Source organism: Frieseomelitta varia, unplaced genomic scaffold, assembly GCF_011392965.1.
Source record: "Frieseomelitta varia isolate USP_RPSP 00005682 unplaced genomic scaffold, Fvar_1.2 scaffold_769, whole genome shotgun sequence".
Taxonomy (NCBI): domain Eukaryota; kingdom Metazoa; phylum Arthropoda; class Insecta; order Hymenoptera; family Apidae; genus Frieseomelitta; species Frieseomelitta varia.
Genome location: NW_025110555.1, coordinates 81,976 through 105,074, shown reverse-complemented (window position 1 = coordinate 105,074; position 23,099 = coordinate 81,976). Strand labels below are relative to the sequence as shown.

General features: G+C 37.6%; 1 protein-coding gene across 7 annotated transcripts in view; it reads left to right on the top strand.

Annotated features, from left to right (window-relative positions):
- LOC122535773 (chorion peroxidase) overlaps nt 1-23,039 on the top strand; it is a 39,969-nt gene extending 16,930 nt beyond the window's left edge. For 2 of the 7 annotated variants that reach the window (XM_043667578.1, XM_043667577.1), the window contains 15 exons: nt 1,378-1,454; nt 2,201-2,294; nt 2,855-3,046; nt 3,127-3,323; nt 6,504-6,756; nt 8,277-8,422; nt 10,944-11,185; nt 12,019-12,151; nt 12,269-12,396; nt 12,477-12,586; nt 12,786-12,878; nt 13,184-13,353; nt 14,219-14,327; nt 15,157-15,238; nt 20,261-23,039. In XM_043667578.1, coding sequence (XP_043523513.1) covers nt 1,378-1,454; nt 2,201-2,294; nt 2,855-3,046; nt 3,127-3,323; nt 6,504-6,756; nt 8,277-8,422; nt 10,944-11,185; nt 12,019-12,151; nt 12,269-12,396; nt 12,477-12,586; nt 12,786-12,878; nt 13,184-13,353; nt 14,219-14,327; nt 15,157-15,238; nt 20,261-22,756 — 4,522 coding nt within the window. In that variant the 3' untranslated portion in view covers nt 22,757-23,039. Of the gene's footprint in view, nt 1-1,377; nt 1,455-2,200; nt 2,295-2,854; nt 3,047-3,126; nt 3,324-6,503; nt 6,757-8,276; nt 8,423-10,943; nt 11,186-12,018; nt 12,152-12,268; nt 12,397-12,476; nt 12,587-12,785; nt 12,879-13,183; nt 13,354-14,218; nt 14,328-15,156; nt 17,511-18,298; nt 19,606-20,260 lie in introns of those variants that run through there. The other 5 variants (XR_006308257.1, XR_006308256.1, XR_006308255.1 and 2 more) reach the window with 5 other exon arrangements.
- Nucleotides 23,040-23,099: the final 60 nt, after the last annotated feature.

Below are 23,099 nucleotides of genomic sequence, written 5' to 3'. Positions count from 1 at the left end.
GTGCAGGAACGTTGACGAAGTTCGCAGTAACGCGTTCGTTTTAATCGATAAATTCCGTAAAAAGAACACAATTTTAAGACGAAATACCGAAGAAACGCATGACTCAATCCTCTGGAATGAGGATTTCGTCACAGAAAAACTATCAGTTAGGTGTAGCTATTTAGCACTAATTAAAGTTCGAAAACGTTGGATTGATATTATGACAGAGAAAAATTTAAGATTAAGAAATAGAATGGAGATCCATTAACAAATCAAAAGAAATCGTGTGGAAAATGAAAAATATCATCACTTGAGTGGGAATTTCTATGCAGAAGCATGCTTCGACGTGTGATTACTATTTTACGTATTGTACGTGTTTCGTGCATTTAAATATAATAAAAAAAGCATATATATTAAATATTTTTTTCACGTCTATTTCATCGTTTGACTGTGATTTTGAATTTCGTTTGAAATCAGATTTGTTCCGACAACGGATTCTAATTATAAGTCGAAATTAATACAGACAATGCAGGAAATATGGCAAGTACATCTGACAGAAACGATTTCTAGATGGCTCTAACGAAAGCAATGATATGCTATTAACATGATTTGGCAATCTCTAAATAATGAAATAATGGGGAAATTTTTTGACAAAATATATATAAATAGCATTGGCAAATTAAAAAGTCATATTAAATGACAGATAACAATTGCATGTTGAAAACTTACTTATAATATTGAACGCTTGTAATGTAATCTATCGTGAAGCTAACTGTGATATCTTACTGTAAATAAACTGTCAATTGAAACAAAATTAATTAAGTTACAACAGTAATTTATATTTTCAATTTTTATGTATTTATATTTTATATTATATTTATTATATTTAATTTTTTTATATTTTAATTTATATATGTGCATATTTACGTCAGTTACACAGAAATCTAATGGTTGCATTCTAATGATCACCTGCTCCATTAATTAATTAATTGAACAATATGACGATTAATCGAGCGATCTGTCGAGCTTGATAAAGCCAGGTGAGTCAACCTTCGAAGTAGAAGCCACGAGTGGCACGTCAATGCCATGATATTTCATTGCGAGAAACGAGATATGTCAATTGACGTGCCTTTCGCGGGTGCACGGCTCGTATATGACAGTTTCGTGTTACTTGGATACAGAATATACCTAAGACACGCAGGTTAGAAGCTGTCTGGTTAACGAAACTAGGCTAAAACTGGTAGTTGGGTAATTAACTCGAGAGAAAAAAAAAAAGAAAAAAAAAAAGAAAGAAAGAAATGACTCGAAGAGCGAAAGTAAGAAACAGAGAGGAGAATGATAAGAAGCCGGTTCGAGGATCGGGAACACGCGTTAATTTCCCATTCGTTTTCGTTTCAGCCCAGCAACTGGGTCGCAGGCGTGCATCACTTACGACGCTGTGAATCGTGCCTACATCGAAGCCAGAAAACGCATCAGTGAGTACTGACTGAAGTTAGGCAAAAGAAAGAGACAAAGTGTCCTTTGCATATTTTAAAACATATAAAAGTGCGCATTCTAATCATCGTTACCTGACAAATTAACTCTGTTAACACGTTAAGTGTCGTGCCAGTCACTGGTGACCGACAGTAATCTTTCCATTTCGGGCCGCGTACACGTATATTAAAAATTGAAAAACTTTAAGATTACAGGAACGAATATTGCTTTTATTTATTACATATACAGTATACAGTATTACAATAATTTTAATGGGTTGAAACAATTTAGACTTTTTTAGTCACGTTTTTACTAATATTTCTCCCCAGCAGTATTTTCTTCGTAACAATTTGTCTAACTTGGGATGCTGGATCTTACGTTTTGCTTACAGCGGAACTGTATCGAACGTCGTAAACGGAAAGATAAACAAAGTACACACGATACTTAACGTGTTAATTAATCGAGCATTGTCACGATTAATCGCGCGATCTGTCGAGCTTGATAAAGTCAGATGTGATCGAGGTTTAAGAGTAAGTTGGATCAATTATAATCGATACACGTAACGATTAACGCGGGATATAATTTAGCGTGTCACTTGGTTTCTATGAAAGTTCAGTTCGCGATTCGGTCACGTTCTTGAAACGATTATACCTCTAGCTCGTTGTATCGCTCATCCTTGGCTAATGCGCCCCTTGTGTTTGCGCTTGTTTCACGACTATGCTCACGCACGTTTCGTCGGTTCATGCAGATGTGGCGCAACCCAAGACCAAAATATGGCGGCCGGAGGATCTGGCCACGGTCGGCGAACTTCTGCTGGATATCAGCGTCAATCTCGCACAAACGTAAGATTACTCTATTTTCTTTCTTCCTTTCTCATTATTTATTTCCAATAAATGACGATGGTTGCGATATTTGTCTCGTAAAAGTATAATTTTATTAACATCAACATCCGTAGGGTAAGTCGGGGAGTGACGGCCCACTTTTCTTTTATAGAGACAGATATATTTGTGAAAGTAAATACACATGAATTTGTAATGTTACAAATAGAAAAAATTAGAAAATAATCACAAATTTACAAAAAAAAAAAAGAAAATAAACGACCGGTTTAATCTTATCCGGGTCTAATTTAAAGGTCTGAAACTATTTCAATTTAAAAAATTTTTTTTGAGACTATTCGATCATATACATTATACATAATTTATCTCTCAAATGTAAACAAACAAGAAAAAATAGTTAATTTAAGCTCGAACGAATGATGACAATATATATTACTAAAGAAAACCTGAAAATTTGGTAACCTATATAATAAGATGAAGCCATCTCACCCGGACTTACCCTGTACAAAATATCAGTATAATTTGTCCCATCAGTAAAAAAATTACAAGATCCTGTTACAAGACAGATATGGGCTAAGCTACGGGGAGGTCGAGAAGAGTCTGCCCCTGATCGACACCTCCAAGACCCTGATCCGCGAGGTGTGTCCAACTTTCCTAAGCAACGTGGAGTGTCGAGCGGGAAAATACCGAAGGAACGACGGTCTCTGCACGAATTTACAGAATCCATCGTGGGGCGCCACGCTATCCCCCTTCCAAAGGTAAAATCCACCAGCAATATCTATCCTCTTATATCGAGCGTAATTTCACACGATGACAAATTTTCGTTTGTCGTTGACAGATTGATGAGTCCACGATTTGCCGACGGTTTAACAGCGCCTAGAATATCGGTAACTAGCCGTGATTTACCATTATCGCGAGTGGTGTCGCGCACCATGCATCCCGATGAGGGTTATCACGATCACGCTGGCACAGTCATGGTCATCGCCTGGGGACAGTTTATGGATCACGACTATACGCTGACTGGAACCCCTCTAGGTACGATTCGAAATCCGATAATTGTCTAGTTATGCTATGTACAGCGTACGTACATAGAATTATAGATTAACGATAGATGGATAGATTGCAACCAATGCTCGGCTCGAAATATATCAACTGTATATACGCGAGAGTAAGATAAAACGCGGATGTAATTTTTGTAAATTAGAAATAAGAAAGTAAATTTTGCTGGTTTCTAGATATTGGAGCTGATATAATTGCTTAATTTTGGAATTTCTATGCAAATATTTTTGTAATGTTTCCTTACATTTATGTATAATTAATATTATTATTAATTCTAATATTGATATTAATATTACGTATTTTATATACCGTGACAGTTTCTTTGGCACAAATCTTAGAACACAGCGAACAGTAATCGCGATATTAACATAAGCCATCTTACAGAAGCAATCTTGACTTCTGTGCGTAGACGTTTACCAAACAGGATCAATCAATTGAGCAACAAAACAAGAACCTCGAAATCGGTGCAGGACTGAGACAGTTGTGTAGTAAAACGATAATATTTCACGATTGATCGACGAAAACGACGCGTTCGCGAGGAACGCGAGACAGGCGAGAAAGGTAGGTTTTATCCTCGCCTAAAGAGAGAAAAAGAGAGAGAAAGAGAGCGGTGACCGAGAATTTACGAGCAGAAAAATGGAGAAAGTAACCGAGGCCCAATTTTCAATAGCAAATTACGCAATTTGGTATCGGTTCGGCCCGATATTACATCAGCCTTTACATGGGGACACGGTTCGTATATAGTAAAAAACGTGATTAGAGCTACGCACAGGTAGTAAGCCCTTCTACGTCGAATATATTTTACCATCTATCGGAAACTAGGGTAACAGTCAGAGAAAGCGAACGATCGTCAGTTAGATAAAAGTACAGGTAAACCGTCGATCATGCGACCACCGTGAACGTTTCCACGCCAAAATCGTTACACGCGTCCACACGCGCCGTGTTCTGTAACCTGGTAATTAGCCGCGCCGCACGAAATTAGCCGCTTGCTATTCTATTCTGTTCTATTCGTATAGTTAATTACGCTGAATTTACGACACGAGGTCAGAGATAGCGGTTTTTGACTGACTAGCGATGGTACTGCGCTAAAAGAGAAGAAAGTTCTACGGATTTCTTTTGGGAGACTGATGGATTTTTATCTGAAGACGGTATTCAATTAATTATTAATTGGGCTAGATTTTCAATAGAAAATTGGAGACACCGATTGATCTCAAGATGGTATTCAATGAATCAGTTAATGATTAATTTTCAATATGAAATTGGAGACATCAATTGATTCGAAGATGGTACTCAGTTAATCAGCTAATGATTAATTGGGCTGAATTTTTAATATAAAGTCAGAGACAATAATATGGAAAGTTGGACGATAGTTGGATAGTTGATTTCTACCGAAATAAAGATACGATTGCGTAATTTTGATTATGCTCACAACTGGCGGTTCGAACGTTAAATCACGGTAATCAGCATACAATAGTTAGCCATCCTTTGCTTGCGACAGTTAATGTGATTGATGTTACCTATGAAGCAATTCGAGATTATTCTACTGAATTTTCCATTGGAAGAAGCTCTTATCGACGATCAGTTTTACTTTTATATTTACATTAAAATACATAGTATACATACGATAGTCTCTTTATGTGGAAATTTACTATGGAGAACAATAGCGAGGATAAACACATTTATTGTTCGTTGCACTGCTCGTTGATAATTAACGCGTGCAAAAGACGATATGAATAATCGTACGACGCATAAACACGCACACTTTGTAACGATAGAACAAATCTAAACCATCGCACCGACAATCTTCAATCTTCTTCAAAACAGTTTCACACGGTGTTTCGATGAGCAACGATTTTACCTGTCCACCTGAGCGCGACAGAACAAGACTCTTATCGCAATAATCTCGAAGTTGCAACGATTAATTCACGACTTAAGACAACCATCTAATCCAACTCCGTATACAAAGAATTTAGGAAACATCGTCGAAACAATAGAATCAGAGCGAAAGAAGAATTCAAATCGATCGTCAATCGCTTGATCTACGAGCAGACTCGCGTGTTGTTTCGTAGATCACTGCTTTATTTCATCTCTGTCTGAAAAATCGTTGGGATCCAATTCAACTACTACGTTTCCGCGTATGGAAACACATGCGGATCGAATTGAAAGATGTTAACGAAATTCTTTTCTATAAAATTTCCATGGAACGTTATTAATTGATCATTTTGACCGTATTGATAGTTCCAGCGTTGAGTGACAATATGAAGAAAACGTACTTTTACGTAATCGAACTTTCATCGTTCTGCTCTATACTTTCGAATGTTGTTTCTGTATCTCGTCAAGAAAATCGTTCCCAACATTAACGATAGTGAGTTTTGCGGTTCTCGTACTCGGCTCACGCCTTCGAATCTTCCCACGTAGGTGAACGCCAAACACACATCGGCGAAAGTTATACACGACGCTTTCGTGCAACTGTCGTCGTTGTCGTCGTGATCGTCGTCGCAGAATTAATTGTTTTAGTGTCGGGAGTTAATTAAAAAACCGTGGTGGATAATGCCTCCTTCATGCAACTTGGCGAAAAATGCCAGGCGTAGATGAAGCAAAAATTGTCTACTAAAATATAATATACATGTGATTTAGGTTTAATTGAAAATATATAATATACACGTGGTTTAGGTTTAAAGAAAGTAATTAGGAAAGGAAGCTTCAATGTGACTGACGATATGGCGCTATAATCGAAACTACATTGTAAATCCTGTTAAACTGTTGACATTGTACGAAATATAAACATTGCATCCACGTGTCCAGAACCATAAAGTCGCTGTTAGGAACGTTAGCAACGTTAAATTTTTTTACTATTTTCCAAGGGAATTATTACGTTTGGAAATGTTTTACCTTCATAACGAACAGAATACAATACAAAAAGAATTTTTGAAATTCAAATTTTTTACACGCATTTCCATCGACTCAGAGGTGTGGAATTCATCTATGACAGCCGCGGACAAACTTTGCTTTCCATCCTGTACATACGTACGAATATTTTCTCTTCGCGATCGTGCTACATAACACTAATACGATTAAATAGACAACTCCGCGAAAGCAAAAACAAGGAAATGGAGCAACGGTTATGATTCGACGAAACTGGTATTCTACTTGCAGATCCTCTGAACCGAAACGACCCGGAGGAATGTTGCCATCGGCCGCCGCATCTGAAGAACCCGTACTGCAACGAGATTCATATACCGGAGGACGATTATTTCTACAGGCTGTTCGGCGTGAAGTGCATGGACTTCGTTCGCGCCTTTCCAGCGGTTCGACCCGGTTGCCGACTCGGCTCCCGCGTGCCTTTTAATCTCTTGACGGGTGTGCTCGACGGCAACACGGTCTACGGTATCACGGAATCGTTCGCTAGGTAATTGATTCTTTGCCTCGACGTTTGTTGCCGGGGAGTTTCGTTGCTGGGTGGTCTTTTCCAACGCGATCTAGATACCCATGAGCCCGAGATATTGGTAATGGGAGAGATCGAGCAGGTAATTGGTTTTTTTTTTTTTTTTTTAATAGTCTCTCAGAATGGTTTTCGCAGTTCAGAGTATAAATTCACGGCGTAGATCAATCTGTTTTCAAAGGTAAACGATTCCGTGTGGGTAAAGCTCTTTTACTTAGGTAAACGAGTAGATCGTGTGGATCGTTTAAAGTAAAAAGAGGTTGACTACGACTACGGTGATCATCGGCCAAAATTGCAATATTTCCTCAGTTTTAAGTATATGGCAAAACAAATAATAAATTTATTACTTCTCAATAATTTCTATCACACCGACGAGTTCGAAAAGGAAGCGACGAATTATTGTATATACGGTTTGGTCACTCGTTATGGTCCGCATTCAGTTGCCAGCGCAAGTGATTAAGGCGTTTAATAGAACTGCGTTCAAAAATCTGATTTTCAGGGAAAAGAGATTCTGTTCGACAGATTCCGAACAATTTCTAAATATTACTATTCGTATTAAGGTAAAATATGTTCCCAATAATGAGAAAATAATTTCAACGTACTAATTTCAATTATATTGAAATATAACCCAGGCAAAACAAATAATAAATTTATTACTTATCACACCGACGAGTTTGAAAAGAAAGCGACGAATTATTGTATATACGGTTTGGTCACTCGTTATGGTCCGCAACCAGTTACCAGCGCAAGTGGTTCAATCGGTGTTCTCTCTGAAAAGAGCCACGATACTTCTTCAAGCGCTACCGCATCGAGTTTTCCCCCGACGAGGCGACCAATAATTCCTTAATAGCAGCAAAACGCGCTCAATAGTAATCGAGCAACACACTTGCAACACTTGAGCCTGCTGGAAACTCAAAGCAGCGCCATCCGTTACATCAGCCCGGGACAATAAATCAGCATTACGTTGTTCCATATTTTCTAACGTGTAGTCTACGTGTACACGTTCTGTTCCTCGCACTTTCTAGTCCGCCTCGCATTATGAGATCCACGGTTGCCCAATCGGGGCAAGGTACAAGTAGATCCACGGTATCGAGAGACTCCTTCGTCTTTTGACTCCAGCTGAATTCGGACGATCTTTCACTTTGGTTAAACGTTTTAACGGCGCCGAGAAATATTCGAAGACCGCAACGTTGTGTGTTCTCACGAGAGTTCGACAGTATACCCTCATTTTCCAACGAACAACGAGAAAATAATACCAGATTCTTGTAATCCCGCGAAAGCGTCGCCAAAATTCAAGATGCAAAATTTAACGTAAATTAATAGGCTCTGGACTTTTACATATTATTTTGAAGACAAGATAAAATATCCAAATATACAAAGTGCTACTAGGTCTTTTCCTTTTATTGGTCTTCGTAAAAAAATAAGAATTCGCGCAACTTGTTAATCAGACGTGTTTAATCAACACCTCTTCTTGTTTCCACTTGCAGGAAGCTCCGCAACGGTTACGGAGGACTGTTGCGCATGAACCCGGTGTTCTCGGAGTACGGCTTGCAGGATTTACTACCGCTCAAGCTGGACATCCCCGACGAGGGCTGCACTCGACCGAATCGATCGATGTACTGTTTCGAAGCGGGTGAGTCTTTTCAATGCAAATCGTTCCCGCGTCCCACCAACGATTACGCAAAGTTTCAGCCCAAAGACTCGCAGTGTTTGGCAAGTTAGTTATACGCGACCGATATGTGGGAAATTATTTTAGCTTCAGGAAGAAAGATTTCTGTTTTAGAAGAAATACCGAGGATCTTTCAGAGAACAATCTTCTATTCTAAGGCTCTCGATAAACAACGCGACAAACGACGAGACTGAATGTCTGGAATTGTATCTCGTTCGTATCTCGATACATCTAGCCCGGATGATGTCATAAATCTTCGAGCCAGGTGAACCTGGCAGACGGCTGACGTCTTAAGACATCAGAAAGCTCATTAATAATGCTCGACCGGTGTTCGTCTCGGGTCCTCTTTGAGGGTCAACTTTGAAAAATCTCTCGAGCCAAGTGCGTTAAATCTAGATTATTCAACGTCCATCGACTTTTCAAGTCATCCGTATCATTCTGTGTAATAGGTGTAATCATCGCAGAGTAGTACAACACTCCTTGAATCCTAGTCAATTCAGATTTAGACAGCGGTACTTGGAGCACTTCGATCGGTATGCTGTATAAGCTCGTCTTTTCGACTCGAAAGTTTTTCGGTTTGTTATAATATCAATGAAACTCAAACATTGCAAAACGAAGAAGATCTATGCATATTCGTTCAATTTTCAATTCATCTGACTTCAATGACTATCAATAGTACTCTTGACAATGTGAGATGAGAAGAAATCTTTCTTTTTTCTTTTTTTCGACGCTTAACGTCGATACTTTGAATTGAAAAAAGTAGCAGTACCAAGAGACCTTTCCCCTTTCGTTCGACAACTGGAACGCACGATCGCTCGCGCGACAACTCAATCAAACGTACAAACGACGGATCTAATCTCTAATCACCATAGAATCGAGACTCGCAATCGGCAGTAGACAACGAGAAGTGAAGGAAAAAAGTCGTCGGCGCCGTACGATTTTATCTCACACCCTCAGTCGTGTTCGCCGATCTGGGAAATAATTTTTCCCACGTTGTGTGTTCAACCAATCAGAAAATACGCGGTTATCGTGTACAGAACGAAACAATCCCGTACGATTCGTTCAGGTGTGATTAAGTGTCTGAGCATTTAAAATGATCCGTAAGCCAGAGCGAAATCGTTGAAACTACCGATGATGATGAAACGAATAATTCATATCTGATTAATAATTTCTCTGATATCACTGTCATCGCTGATAAAAAATTTTCGTATGAAAAAATTGACTTTCGAAATAAATTCTAAGCTGTTACACCTTTTCAAATCTCTTGTCAACGCGCAACGATTCCAAACTTTCGAACGATAAAGTGAAATATACGCAAATATGCGAAACACGCGTGATATATCGAAATATGCAAACGAGAAGTATTGCAATTACGTAAAATCCCTTTCACATCAAACGAAAGACATACCGCACGTTTGCATTCCCACATGGAATTTCATTTCAAGCTCAGAACTAGAAATATTCTATGAGTAGAAAATGCAGGAGACAATTGCAAACTTTTGTTTTTTACGAGCAATTAGTATTTTAATTTCCTCGTGACGCAAGTGTCACGGTTAGACAGTTCTAGCACAACCACGATCTTTGCACGTAATCGGGATTTGATCGACGTGAGGAGGCAGCAGCGATCGACAAAAGTTTATTGTTTCGCGCGGTGAAAATCGCTCGAAAAAAAAAATTGTGGCTAATTAGCACAAGGTCACGTGTCGGGCAAAATGATAATAAGGACCAGACGGTATTGTCTGTAATACGATGCAGTGTCGAAATTCGCGTGGAACGCTCGCATTCTGCCTGGTCGAGCCGTCGATGGTCGTTCGGTCCAACGATTATACGCGTATAACACGATATGTAACAGAGAAAGGGAGTGGTCCAGAATCAAGGTCGGCGACTTTATTCGTAAAGTTGTTGCAAACGAAACAAAACGAAAGCGATGTCTCGAATTCATGTCAAATACGTATATGCTATGTTTGTTATATTCATTATGTTTGTCTATATCTATCGTCTTCGAGGAAATATTTTAATTTGCAATTTACAAATGCGAAAACAGAAATTAACATTAATGTTAATAATTAGGATTCTAATAGATAGATCCTAATTTATAATAGATGTATTCTGATAGATTCTAAATTATGAATCACTGTTGCATCTTCGTCTGTAGAGTTCGTCATATATTGCAGGATATCTGTTTTTCTGAGAAAATAATACTTTTTGATAAAATTGTTTAATAAAAGTTGTTTATAGAAATATAATTGGTCAATAAAATTAACTTTCGGTAATTGAAATTGATTATCGAAATGTAAAAGTTGGAAACCAATAAATGAATATTAAGTTAACAAAAGTTGGTTCTTCGGCCTAAGAGTCACGAACGAGAAAGAAATTCTTAAGATTTGCAAAGAATGGTAGAAAGTTGTTCTGCTTTGTCGTGTAAGAAAAATTATGCACCTTTGATCGTCCATGAGGGACATTCACGAGTGATTTTTACCCTCAGGTGAAATAAGAGTGAACGAGCAACTGGTGCTAACGTGCATGCACACGTTGATGGCCCGTGAACACAATCGAATCGCAAAGACATTGATTCAAATTAATCCTCACTGGGACGACGAGACGTTGTACCAAGAGGCAAGACGAATTGTCATCGCCGAGATCCAACACATCACCTACAATGAGTTTCTGCCCATTCTACTTGGCAAAGACGTTATGGAGAAGTTTGGGCTTCTTCTTGAGAAAAATGTGAGAGACAAATCTGTGAATCTTTCATTCATAGACATTAATTTAACGTAAATAATTTAAATTTCGTGAATAATTGAAGTGTATACTACTAAGGATGGACTCGAGACTGATTTTTTGACTCTCGAAATTCGAATCTTCGAAACTTCGAAACTCTTCAAACTTTTGAAGCTCGGAACTGTCGAAATTCGAAAATCGCAGCGTCTCAGAATTCTCGAAGCTTGCGAAACTTTCAAAACTTACGAAACTTTTAGAATTCACGAAACTCTCAGAACTCTCGAAATTTACGAAATTCTTAAAATTCACGAAAATTTAAAAACTCACAAATTTCTAAACTTCCAAAATTCAAGAAACTCCCGAAACTTTCAAAATTTACGAAACTTTTAGAATTCACGAAACTCTCAGAACTCTCGAAATTTACGAAATTCTTAAAATTCACGAAAATTTAAAAACTCACAAATTTCGAAACTTCCAAAATTCAAGAAACTCTCGAAACTCCCGAAACTTTCAAAACTTACGAAACTTTTAGAATTCACGAAACTCTCAGAACTCTCGAAATTTACGAAATTCTTAAAATTCACGAAAATTTAAAAACTTACAAATTTCGAAACACCCAAAATTCAAGAAACTCTCGAAACTCGCGACTAACCAATGCCTAGTATATACTCGTCAACAATCCATTTACCAATGATCTCTGAGAAAATTTCGTTCAATTTAAAATATTTTTTAAGTAGCCTCTGCTTAGCCTTTCTGTATATTTAAAATTGAATTAAAATTATGCAAGTCAGCGCAAGTCAATCTAACGTTTAATTTAATTTAATTTACTCATTTATTAGGGATATTGGGATGGCTACGACGAGAACGTGAATCCTTCGGTGATCGACGCTTTCGCCGCTGCGGCATTCAGATTCGGACACTCGCTGTTACCAACGGCAGTGGAAAGATGGAGCAAAGCTCACAAATTCATCGGTGAGACGAAATTTTGACATTTGCAAATACTCAGTAGTGTTCACTTGAATAATTAATTTCCTCGCCTAGTCTTTGAACGATGAATTTTGGTGACTTTAAATAACTGTTTCTCTGTAGCTTCGAAGAGGCTGTCGGACTTGATCAGAAGACCGTTCGATTTGTATCGCGCTGGAGTTTTCGACGAGTACATCATGGGACTGATGAACCAGGTTGCTCAAGCGATGGACGACTCCATCACGCAAGAAGTATGAAATTTCCTCTTTCTTCGATGTAAATATAAAGTAAAAGAGACAACGGACCAATCATTTACTCGCGTCAATTCCAGGTGACGAATCATTTGTTCAAAAAAGCCGGGGCCAAATTCGGACTGGATTTGGTCTCGTTCAACATGCAACGAGGTCGTGAATTTGGTATTCCAAGTTACATGGAATACAGGTTGGTACACTTCGCTCGAGACATTTAACTTCAACTACAAATTTACTATAAATTAATTACAAATTAAATTGACAAAGAAAAGAGAGAGAGAGAGAGAGAGAGAGAGAAGAAACTTCATAAAAATTCACTAGAAATACTCGTTGATTAGTTTTTGGGAAACCGACACGTTACAATAATTCAATTTGTCTGCTTCTGTCAGAAAATACTGCGGACTCCCATGGGCAGACAGTTTCGACGATCTGCAAGGTTCCATGCCAAACGAGACCATAAGACGTTACAGTTCGATTTTCGAGTAAGTACTAACCTCGCGATCCTCTCCCCAATCCCTATTTATACGCTCTTCGATCTTCAAAATTCAAAACATACTCCACGAACAACTATCCAACGTTGAATCGATTTCGATGAACTCGTCAGATTGGTTGCGGTGTCAAAACATCGTTAGTTAGATCGTGAATAATTCACTGACTGATCGTTCAAATCGATTGCTAGCTAATCTGTTCCTCTTTAAATTACGAATCACTTCCAAAACACGTTCTTAATTGAAATGGCTAAAATGGTAAAATTCCCGGAAATAACGGTGCGGATTTTGATGTTTAGACATCCAGCTGACGTGGACCTGTGGTCCGGCGGTGTGTCCGAGAGACCGCTTCCGGGCAGCATGCTCGGGCCAACCTTCGCTTGTATAATCGCCACGCAGTTCAGCTATTCCCGCCGCGGTGACCGATTTTGGTACGAGCTGCCGAACCAGCCGTCGTCCTTCACCATCGGTAAGAAATTCAACCTTTCCAATCGCCGATTTTCCAATGATTCGTGAATTCTGGCGAGATTACTGGCCAGTGAACAAGAATAATTGATGACCGACGCATTCACGCCTCCGTAGTAAGATCGAGGAACGAATGAGCTGTACAGAATGTTTGCAGAATGTGAACTTCTCTCTTCTAGAATCCTCGAAACTTTGAAACTTCGAAATTTCAGAAAATTTTAGAAATTTGGAATCTCAACATTTTGTAATTTCGACACTCTGGAATTTTCGAATCTGAAGATTTTGGAATTTTTACACTCTGGAATTTTCGAATTTTAAAACTTTGGAATTTTGATACTCTGGAATTTTTGAATCTTAAGTTTTTGGAATTTTTACATTCTGGAATTTTCGAATCGTAATACTTTGGGATATTTAAAACTTGAAACTTTGGAATTTTTACACTCTGGAATTTTCGAATTTTAAAACTTTGGAATTTTGATACTCTGGAATTTTTGAATCTTAAGTCTTTGGAACTTCGACGCTCTCGAATTTTCGAATCTCAAAACATTGGAATTTTGGCATTCTGGAATTTTCAAATCTTAAGATTTTAAAATTTTGACATGCTGGAATTTTCGAATCTTAAAACTTTGGAACTTTTACACTCTGGAATTTTTGAATCTTGAGATTTTGACACACTGGAATTCTAGAATCTTAAGATTTTGGAATTTTGACACTCTTGAACTTTCGAATCTGAAGATTTTGGAATTTTGACACTCTGGAGTTTTTGAACCTTGAAACTTTATAACTTTGACATTCTGAAATTCGGAAATGCCAGAATTTCACAGCTTCGAAATCTTAAACCTTTTCACACTGTGTTTCCTACTTTGCAGATCAACTAAACGAGATACGGAAAGTGAAGCTCGCTAGAGTGATCTGCGACAATACAGACCTGATCGACACCATACAGATTTATCCCATGGTGTTGCCCGATCATGAAATGTAAGTAGAATGATATTCGAAAGAGGAAATGAAGCGATGTGTTGGTTACTGGTTTGTAGAACAAATTATATGTTGTTTTCAAGATCGTAGGTCAATTCGATTCCATCGTGAGAAATGATCGAACTGTGCAAGAAAGGTAGAGGAATGTACGAGAAAGTAACGCTTTAATATTGTGCAATAAAATCAATACCTACTCATTTGTCTCGTAATGGACATCTTAAAGACACAGTTCGTTCACTGTAAGAAAGCGAGGTTCTTGCAATACTTATTACTTACTACATATATCCAATGATTCTTGGATAAATGTCTACGATTATTGTTAGAAATTTTAACCACTTAGTTGTGGAATGAAGTTGTGGAAATTTTTTCTTTTTGTGTAACGACCAGTATATGCGAGAAAAGTAATTACAGTTTGTTGCTTGATTAAATTTTTAAAACATATTTGTGAACTTTAGAATACATTTTAGAATAGATTTAAATATTTTCTTATACTATTAATATTGATTTAAAATAATTGAAAAATAAAATTATTGATTTTCGAAAAAAAAGTAGCGTTGGTTCCTTATAATTTAATTGAATTTTACAACAGCCGCACATACTCCGTCGTTCCAGCAACAGAATCTAGATATACACTTTCAAAACTGGCATAGCTACTCTCAAACGTTATATTTTTGGAACATATCTACCTATATCTACCCCTATGAAAAATTTTCCTCACAGAGACTATCACAATATTCTATTTATACTAGCCATTCACCCGCTTCGCTAGTAACTATCGAACAATGAAACCTGTCATCCGAAGTAACGCAATTCGCGATTCACGTTGCAGAAACCCACGGGTACCGTGTCGAAGCGGCGTGCTGCCAAGCATGGATCTGAGCAAGTGGGCGGAATTCCCAGCCGCGCAATACGTGAGTAGCCTAGCGGACAACTATCAACCATACGGAAAGTAAAAAGGCTGTTTTTTAGACGTAAAAGAAATTTAGAGAGCCTACCGCCTAGACGAAAACCACACCGGCAATGTAGTGAGTACGGCGAGTCACGAGCCAAGAAGCACGAACCCCTAGCCAACCCCCATTACACCTCGAGATACACGATAATCACGGTACTGTAGGATAGACTGCGGAGACTATAGACACGCCAGTCCGCCATGTTGCATTTCGAATAAGCTTATCGTTTAGAGAACACAGCGGTAGACGAACAGCAGGTTGACACTGTTCTAGAATCCAAATGGAACACCAATTCCCTATTCCCCTCCTCCTCTAGAGACCTCTAATTAATTCGTACATGTTCGTAGCGAACGTTTAATTTATTGCCAGGCTAGATTACTATAATTTATGCATCGATCGAAACTATGAATTACGTACTTCTTTGTCGTAGCCTCACCTGCACGTTTCTCTATTCTTTCTACTTTATTTTTTCTTCTTACTTTCTTCTTTTTTATACGTTTTTTTTTTTTTTTTTTTTTCTTTTTTTTTTTTTTTTTTTTTTTTTTTTTTTTTTGTACGTCACGATGCATAAATATGACTAATTTTAAGAACTTTCACGATTTCCACGGGCACAGTGATGAAGGATAGTGGCAAGCACAGGGGAATCGATAGTCTCCAACAAATTTTTTAGAAAATTCGCGAAAAGCATTTGACACTTTACATTTCCACAAATTTTGAAATTCTATTCGACACTTCTATTCGTCGTCCGATTAAAATTTGAAAGCTAAATCTGAAAGTATGCACGGAAATCACAAGATATTCGTTGCAAGAATATATCTGGACAGGGATCAAGAAAGTTTGTATAATAATTATCTTACAACTTCCACGTATGTATACATTTTCAGATTGCTTTCAAGTATGACCAATGCCAGAAAATGTCACATAAAAAATGTGAACGTGAAGATTCTCTGTTCGAAATGTTCTTGGATTAGAATTTCATAAGAAATTTCAGGGGAACAATTGTGCCAATTCTTTCGTTCATCACTGTTATACGTTACGATTCAATAAGAATCGTGCGACGTGTCCTCAACAGCAACAGACTCGAACGAAAAAAAAAAAGGGGAAAGAGCGCAGTGTAACTTTTTGCGCATTACTCGCCAGTAATTAATTTCGAGTCGAACACGGGAGAAGGAGATTCAAATGACTGCAGTTGCAAATTCGTTGCGTAATGACGGTACGCGTTCACTTAGGAACAATTTCCACGCCGATTGCTTTTAATAATCGCATTTCGACGATACGCCAGCACTAATACGATAGAGAGCATTTTAGTTGCGCCTGTGTTGCATCGTATCACGATCGGGACCAGTTGCGAACGATTGCAATTCGTATCACACGGGATTAACAAGTTGCGAAACGGGCGGCTCTCCTTTCATTCAACTTCGCCTTCGTTTCGTCGTTAGTTTACCTCTAGAGTATCTAGATTATATCTAATGCACACGCAGTAGTACGCGTATAGTAGTAGATGTGTACGTAAGAACGAGAATGTGTTCGCGTGTTTTTAAGTGTGTGAATACCTGTCGAATACTCGAATTCTATTCTCACGTTTTCCACGAGCTGAGCTTTATTTTGCAACGATTTGAAACGTCAGCAAGAGATCGGTTCGTCAATGTGTACAATCATTGACATTTGTATTTCCACTTTTGGTTCTTGTACGATATATAAATGTTGCAAAATCAACAGTCCACGGGTTGCAGCTGTACTGTGGATTTTTATGTATTTATGGAGAAATTGCATGAAAATCTGCAGTTCAGATACAATGTGTTCAATAGAGAAAATATCTTTCATCTCTATCACTTCGCACCAATGTCAGTAAAATTTCAAGCCATGGGAATTGAAGAGTTAATTTTTTTCACGAAATTGTTCGAGTCGAGACAACTGTTTCAATCGATTAACGACGCAGCTCAACCTTGTGCGTATATTATACGAATCTATTAATTTATAATCGACTCACAATGCTGTATAAATTCGAATTTTTATATACATAGAACTATGAATGTTGTAAATATTGAATCACATTTCTCCCAGATTTTTAGCACGACATCAAAAATCTATTCTTCCCTTTCTTACTTATTTACCCTCACGTCGAATGCCTTCGTAACATGATAGCATAATTTCTCTTATTTGAATTAAAATATTCAATATAAATATCATATTATTCATTCTGTAATTAATGTAAATGATATTATAAATACAAGTCAATCAAAAAATCAATTTAGAAAAAAAAATTCCATTTGAATGTGGATTTAATCCAATTTCAAAATTTATATTACAATTTTCAATACCTTTTTTTTTTAATTAGATTATGATTTTTAATTTTTGATATTGAAATTACTTTATTGACTCTTATAATTTTATATTTGAAGTATGTAAATTTTTATTATGTGCTAAATATAATTTTATTATTTATATTTATAATATTACTTACACTAATTATAGAATGAACAATAGGGTATTTATATTGAATATTTTAATTTAAATACGAAGAATAAGAATACACAAAAATCCGCAATCCAGTGATAAACCGCACACGATGTACATAACAGCACGTGACGCGAAATTCAAAGTGGGTAGCACCATCTTTTACAACAACGTTCATTGTCTAGTCCTTCCTCTTTATCACGACAAATCTTCTCCTCAAAAGAGAAAAACAAAGAAACGAGAAAAAGGTACCAAGGATTTTTTTTGATAAAAATTACGAGTTACCATTTATTCGAATCAGAAAGAAAAAAAAAAAGATGCAAAATTTTTACTTTCAACATTTTAATGAAATTGAAGAAAAATTTATTCTCGAGTAAAAGGAAAAAAAAAAAAAAGAAAAAGGAAAACTTCGTCTTTATCGTAACATGCGAGAGGACGAAATTTCAATAGATCGAGTTTGTGAAAGCGAAGAAAATCCTAACAGGTTTTCCCACTATTATTTTATGATGGGTTGAAATATGGACGCACACGCCTATTTACAAATGTAAACCTGTTGTACTATAGCGATTGGTGAAGGAGCGTTTGCTTGATGTACCGAGACGGCCAACGAGACCGGAAAACGTACGGAACCAATACAACAGACAGCAAGTTCTGCGACTCCTCTTTGAGAGCATTAACGGCATTGCCTCGTATCTGGGATTCGGAAAGTAATCCATCCGTGCACCGACAACTCTTTAGCAGGGAGCACATCGAGGATGAATCGCGATCGAACAGACAATATTCTCACGTCATGTTCTTTTTTTACATTTTATATATACGTGATGCAATGTACGAAAGGAAGAGAAATAAATTGTTTTGTTCGCCGTCGCATTGTCACCTAAGGCACATTAAGACACCGCCGCATATACCTTGCCAGTTTTATCAAAGCGTGTCGTTAATGGTGATATTTATTGCACAGTGAACTGAACGATGTTACTCGCTGCACGCGCTTTCTATCTCTACCAGCTACATATAACTGATTAGGAGTGAAATTCATTCGTAATATCACTTGCGATTTGCAAATTTAATGTCCTAACATCTGTCAAACGAACAGGCAGCAACTATCGTTCCAAGCACGTATTAACAAATTAAAATACACTGTCAAAGCTGTGAATGCAATTTCATTTTCATGAACAATGTCACATACTAAACCTTGAAACTCATTTAAGCTGACGAAACGTAAGTAGCTACCCTTTTATTTAGGGTAGTTACTTTAGTATTTGAGAGAGAGAGAGAGAGAGAGAAAGTTAATTAACACTAGCGTAATAATTTGTACAATACTATATCTAATCACGTATACAATTACTACCTTGTGTACATGACTTTCTTCATGTGTACAATTTCCTATTGAACCAGTATGTTTTTCTTTTTTTATCGTCGTTGTAGGCGTATCACATTTTTCTTTCTATCCGTTTGATTTTAGCAAGGAACGCGAGGACAGCATTTATCTTAGTTCGCTTCAAGTATTATCGCGTTATTCATTATTTATTAGACTATGGATGTTTACGCATTTAATAATTAAGATGGAAGAAATGTATGAAACATCGAAAGTGTAGTATTTTATCGACATATTCGCGCGACAAGTATTTCACTAATGCGTTGTAGATTTCGTGAAATTTCTCATCTCTATTTTTGGAGATTAATTCGAGTTCGTTGTAAATGTCCGCAGTCTGATTATCACGTACCAATGTATATACACGCGTGCACGGATGGCTCACTGAAATTATGGAGTTTCGAATTATGGAAAAATACAGCGGCGAACGAAAAAAAGGTACGCTGTGTCGAGAATCTATTATTTTCATAAATATATATCACAATAATTAATAATATTAATGAATTGATATAGCTTCGATAAATTAAGTTAAATAATTATAAATCTATTATTTTTTTATAAATATTATACATTTCGAGTTGGTTTTGGTATATACTCCATTCATTTAGATTTCATATTAAAAAATGTCACATCAAAAATATATAAATAAAACAAGTATTTTTCTTGTCTCTGGAACTTTCTTTCGTTCGTCGTTATATAAGGTTCAAAACAGCGAAGACAGAAAGAGAAGAGAAGGGTGATGGTGATCTTCGAGCCATTGTACACCCGCAGCCTCTTAGATTGTAATCGAATTTTGTACAGTTTAAGTATCGTGAAACGAATAAAGTCACATTAACGAGAGTGCCATTTATGGAATCTTCGTCAAGTTTTGTGAATTCTCCTCCCATCTTTTTTCTTTCTCTTTTTTTTTCGTTCTTTCGTTCTTCCCTTTCGAAACGAACGTTAGACAATACGCGAAGTTTGGCATTAATTAACTTCGGGCGTGTGAAATCTAGTACTGTCTAGAATTAATTTCTAAATTTCACCAAACTGAAATCTTCAAACGACATCGTGTACATTACTTTAACGCCGATCTCATCATTAAATCTTATCCCTTGAAAAAAAAAAAAAACAACGAGTAGAATTAGAGTAACAAAAGGATTCGAAATTTTTAGACGGCAGAAAGGAATGCTACGAGACAATTCGAATCGTCTTTGACGTCGAATTGGAGTCCGACAACGAAGACCGAAAACACGAGAGAGCTGGCAAAGGAGATTAATAAAAATTCTCCGAAGAGAATTGGTTCTAAAACTAGTTGGTCGTCTAAAAGTAACACTGCCAATGCATTCGCTGAAGGCACGAATAATAATTCTACCAACGCATTAAATTCTCCAACTTCAAATGGAAATTCAAATTCCAGTGAAAATGTCGATGAAAATAAAGTTGAAATATTTGAGAATCATCGAGAAGAGACTGTGATCGGACGTCTGAGGCGTTCGTTGGTCGAAAGATCTGATCACGTAGGAGAGCAAGTCCCCTCTTCAGAGAGATTCAATCGTCATCCAAATCTAAGTTACGAGGAACGACAAAAACAATTGAATCACACGATGCAACCAAGAAATACAAATCAGAACTTAGGAACTGCTAGGATGAATAAAGGATTCGACAAGTTCGAATCGTCTTCCTCGAAAGAAACGAACGAACGTAGTTGCGTTTCTGTCTTCTCTGATTGCGACGACACACAAAATTTCGAGACGAGTGATTCAAAGGGAAACAGGGAACAAAATTTTAAAGGCGATAATGACGGTGAAAAAGATTTCTCGCAAAATTTACAAAATGATAAGACCTCGATTAAACCGAAAAGAAAGAATAAAAGAATCGCAACGAAAAATCGTGATAGCAAAGAAGATCTTTCAGAGTCGCAGGAAATTGAAAATTCACAAAATGATAAGAACACGTCGAGTGAAACGTTTCAGGATAGAAATAAATCCCAGAGCTCGATTAAAAAGGATAAAAAGATCGCAGCAAACGATCAAAATACTAGGGAAAAAGATTTTCCAGAGTCGCAGGAGATTGGACATTTACAAAATGATAAGAATGCGTTAAACGCAACACTTCGAGACATAGATAAATTGCAGAGTTCGATCAAAAAAGAAGAAGAGGATAAACATTACATCGATATACGAGATCATCAGAGAAATGTCGAAAATTACGAAATGTCTTCCGAGATTCCGGAATACGATCCGAACAAAATCCCATATGTCGAGGTACCAGATTATTCCGACATTAGAGAAGAGTGTTTAGACGAGGAGGATCGCAAGGAGAAGACAGAAGGAAAAGCTGACTTCGTTGATCCGGAAGTATCTATCGATTCTAAAGAATATTCGTACAACGATTCTCCCGAGGAAATTTTAGAATTAAAAAATTCGAAAGGAAACTCGAGCGAAGAAAGCAACTCTTCAAGCAGCAACGAATTGGACAAAAGTAAAGCCAACGAAAGCAATTCGAACGTTCTAAATTTGAAAAGCGTCGAAAGATTCGACGAAGACAAGAACGATACAGATTTGACGAATTTAAACAGATTTTCAAACGCTGGCCAACGGGACAAAAGCGACGAGAATAAATCGTTAGAGAGTTTAGGGTTCGGACAGAATTCGGAACGTGAATCGTTGTCGATGGACTTCGGCGAGTCATCTGAATTTTTCGATCGCGAGGAAGAGGATAAAAGTGAACTGGTTCCAACGAAAGGTTCGAAGGATAATTCAAACGACGCCAAGTATCTCGTGGAACAGGAATCTGAGGAAACTTCGCGCGAAGATTCAACGAGAGCGAGGCAAGGCGACTCTGAAAGTGAATCGGGGCCCATAATTTTCGACGTGAACGAGTACAGGAAGCCGTTCGATCTAGACGAATTTCTTAAGGACGATCCGATAATGAAAAAGTTGTATCAGCTCGAAAAGGAGACGCGGACCAAGTACGGAGAGAACGGGAAGCGAGTTCCGAGCGACTTCAACGTGTCCGAAAGTGATAATACGACGTTCAGGGTACGAGCGAACAACGCGCAACTTCGAGACACTTTCGACGATCTACCGAAATCGTACGGATCGAGTAATTTCGCAAGGATCGACGAACGGATGCGAGACGAGGAAGAGGACGTGCACGATGATTTTATAAGAATTTTTAGAAACGACAAGAGAGATTTCGGAAGAAGGAGAAACCATTATAATCAGGACGAAGAAACTAAAAATGATTTTCCGAAATTTAACTTTAACGAGGGCAAGGATAAAGAACTGAAGAAAAATAATAAGGGATACAAAATAGAGAAAAAGAGGGGAAATACGAGAGATACAAGTTTTAACGATTTTAGTGATTCTTTGAAGATTTCCGAAAGGTACGAGGAAGATCTTCCAACTGGATTCGGAAACGAGGATATCGGAAACTTGCACGAGGACGCGAACGTGAAAAATCATGGAACGAAGAACACCAGACGCAAAGAAGACACGCGCGACGCGTTGTCGACGATTTCAAGCCGCAAGAGCCAAGTTTCGCGACTGGACGACGACCAAAGGATCAAAGACAGGGACGCGATCGGTTACAGAAACTTCTGGTCCTTACAACATAAATCTCCAGTGACGAGAGTCGACATGGAGGCACAAGAAAGGAGGAAATAGCGGCACGACGATTGAAATCTCAACGAGACGTCTCCTGACGTGCGACACGGATCAAGATATTCTGTTGATCTGATCTTATCAAAACGGTATATCCTATATATCGAACACAGACACAAGTGTTCGAAAATGTTCAAAAACATGGATACCTTCCGCGTTGGCAAGTTGAATTAAAATTGCTAATTTTATGGTAATTCGAAGAGACGCAATATTTTGTATCGTCGAAGATTACAACGGAAAACATTTTGCAACAGGGATATAAATAAAACGCTCACAAGTTGCAAAATGACGAGTTAAAATTTTTTTTTTTCGCTAAACTACCTTCCTGATCCTGATGATCCTTTCG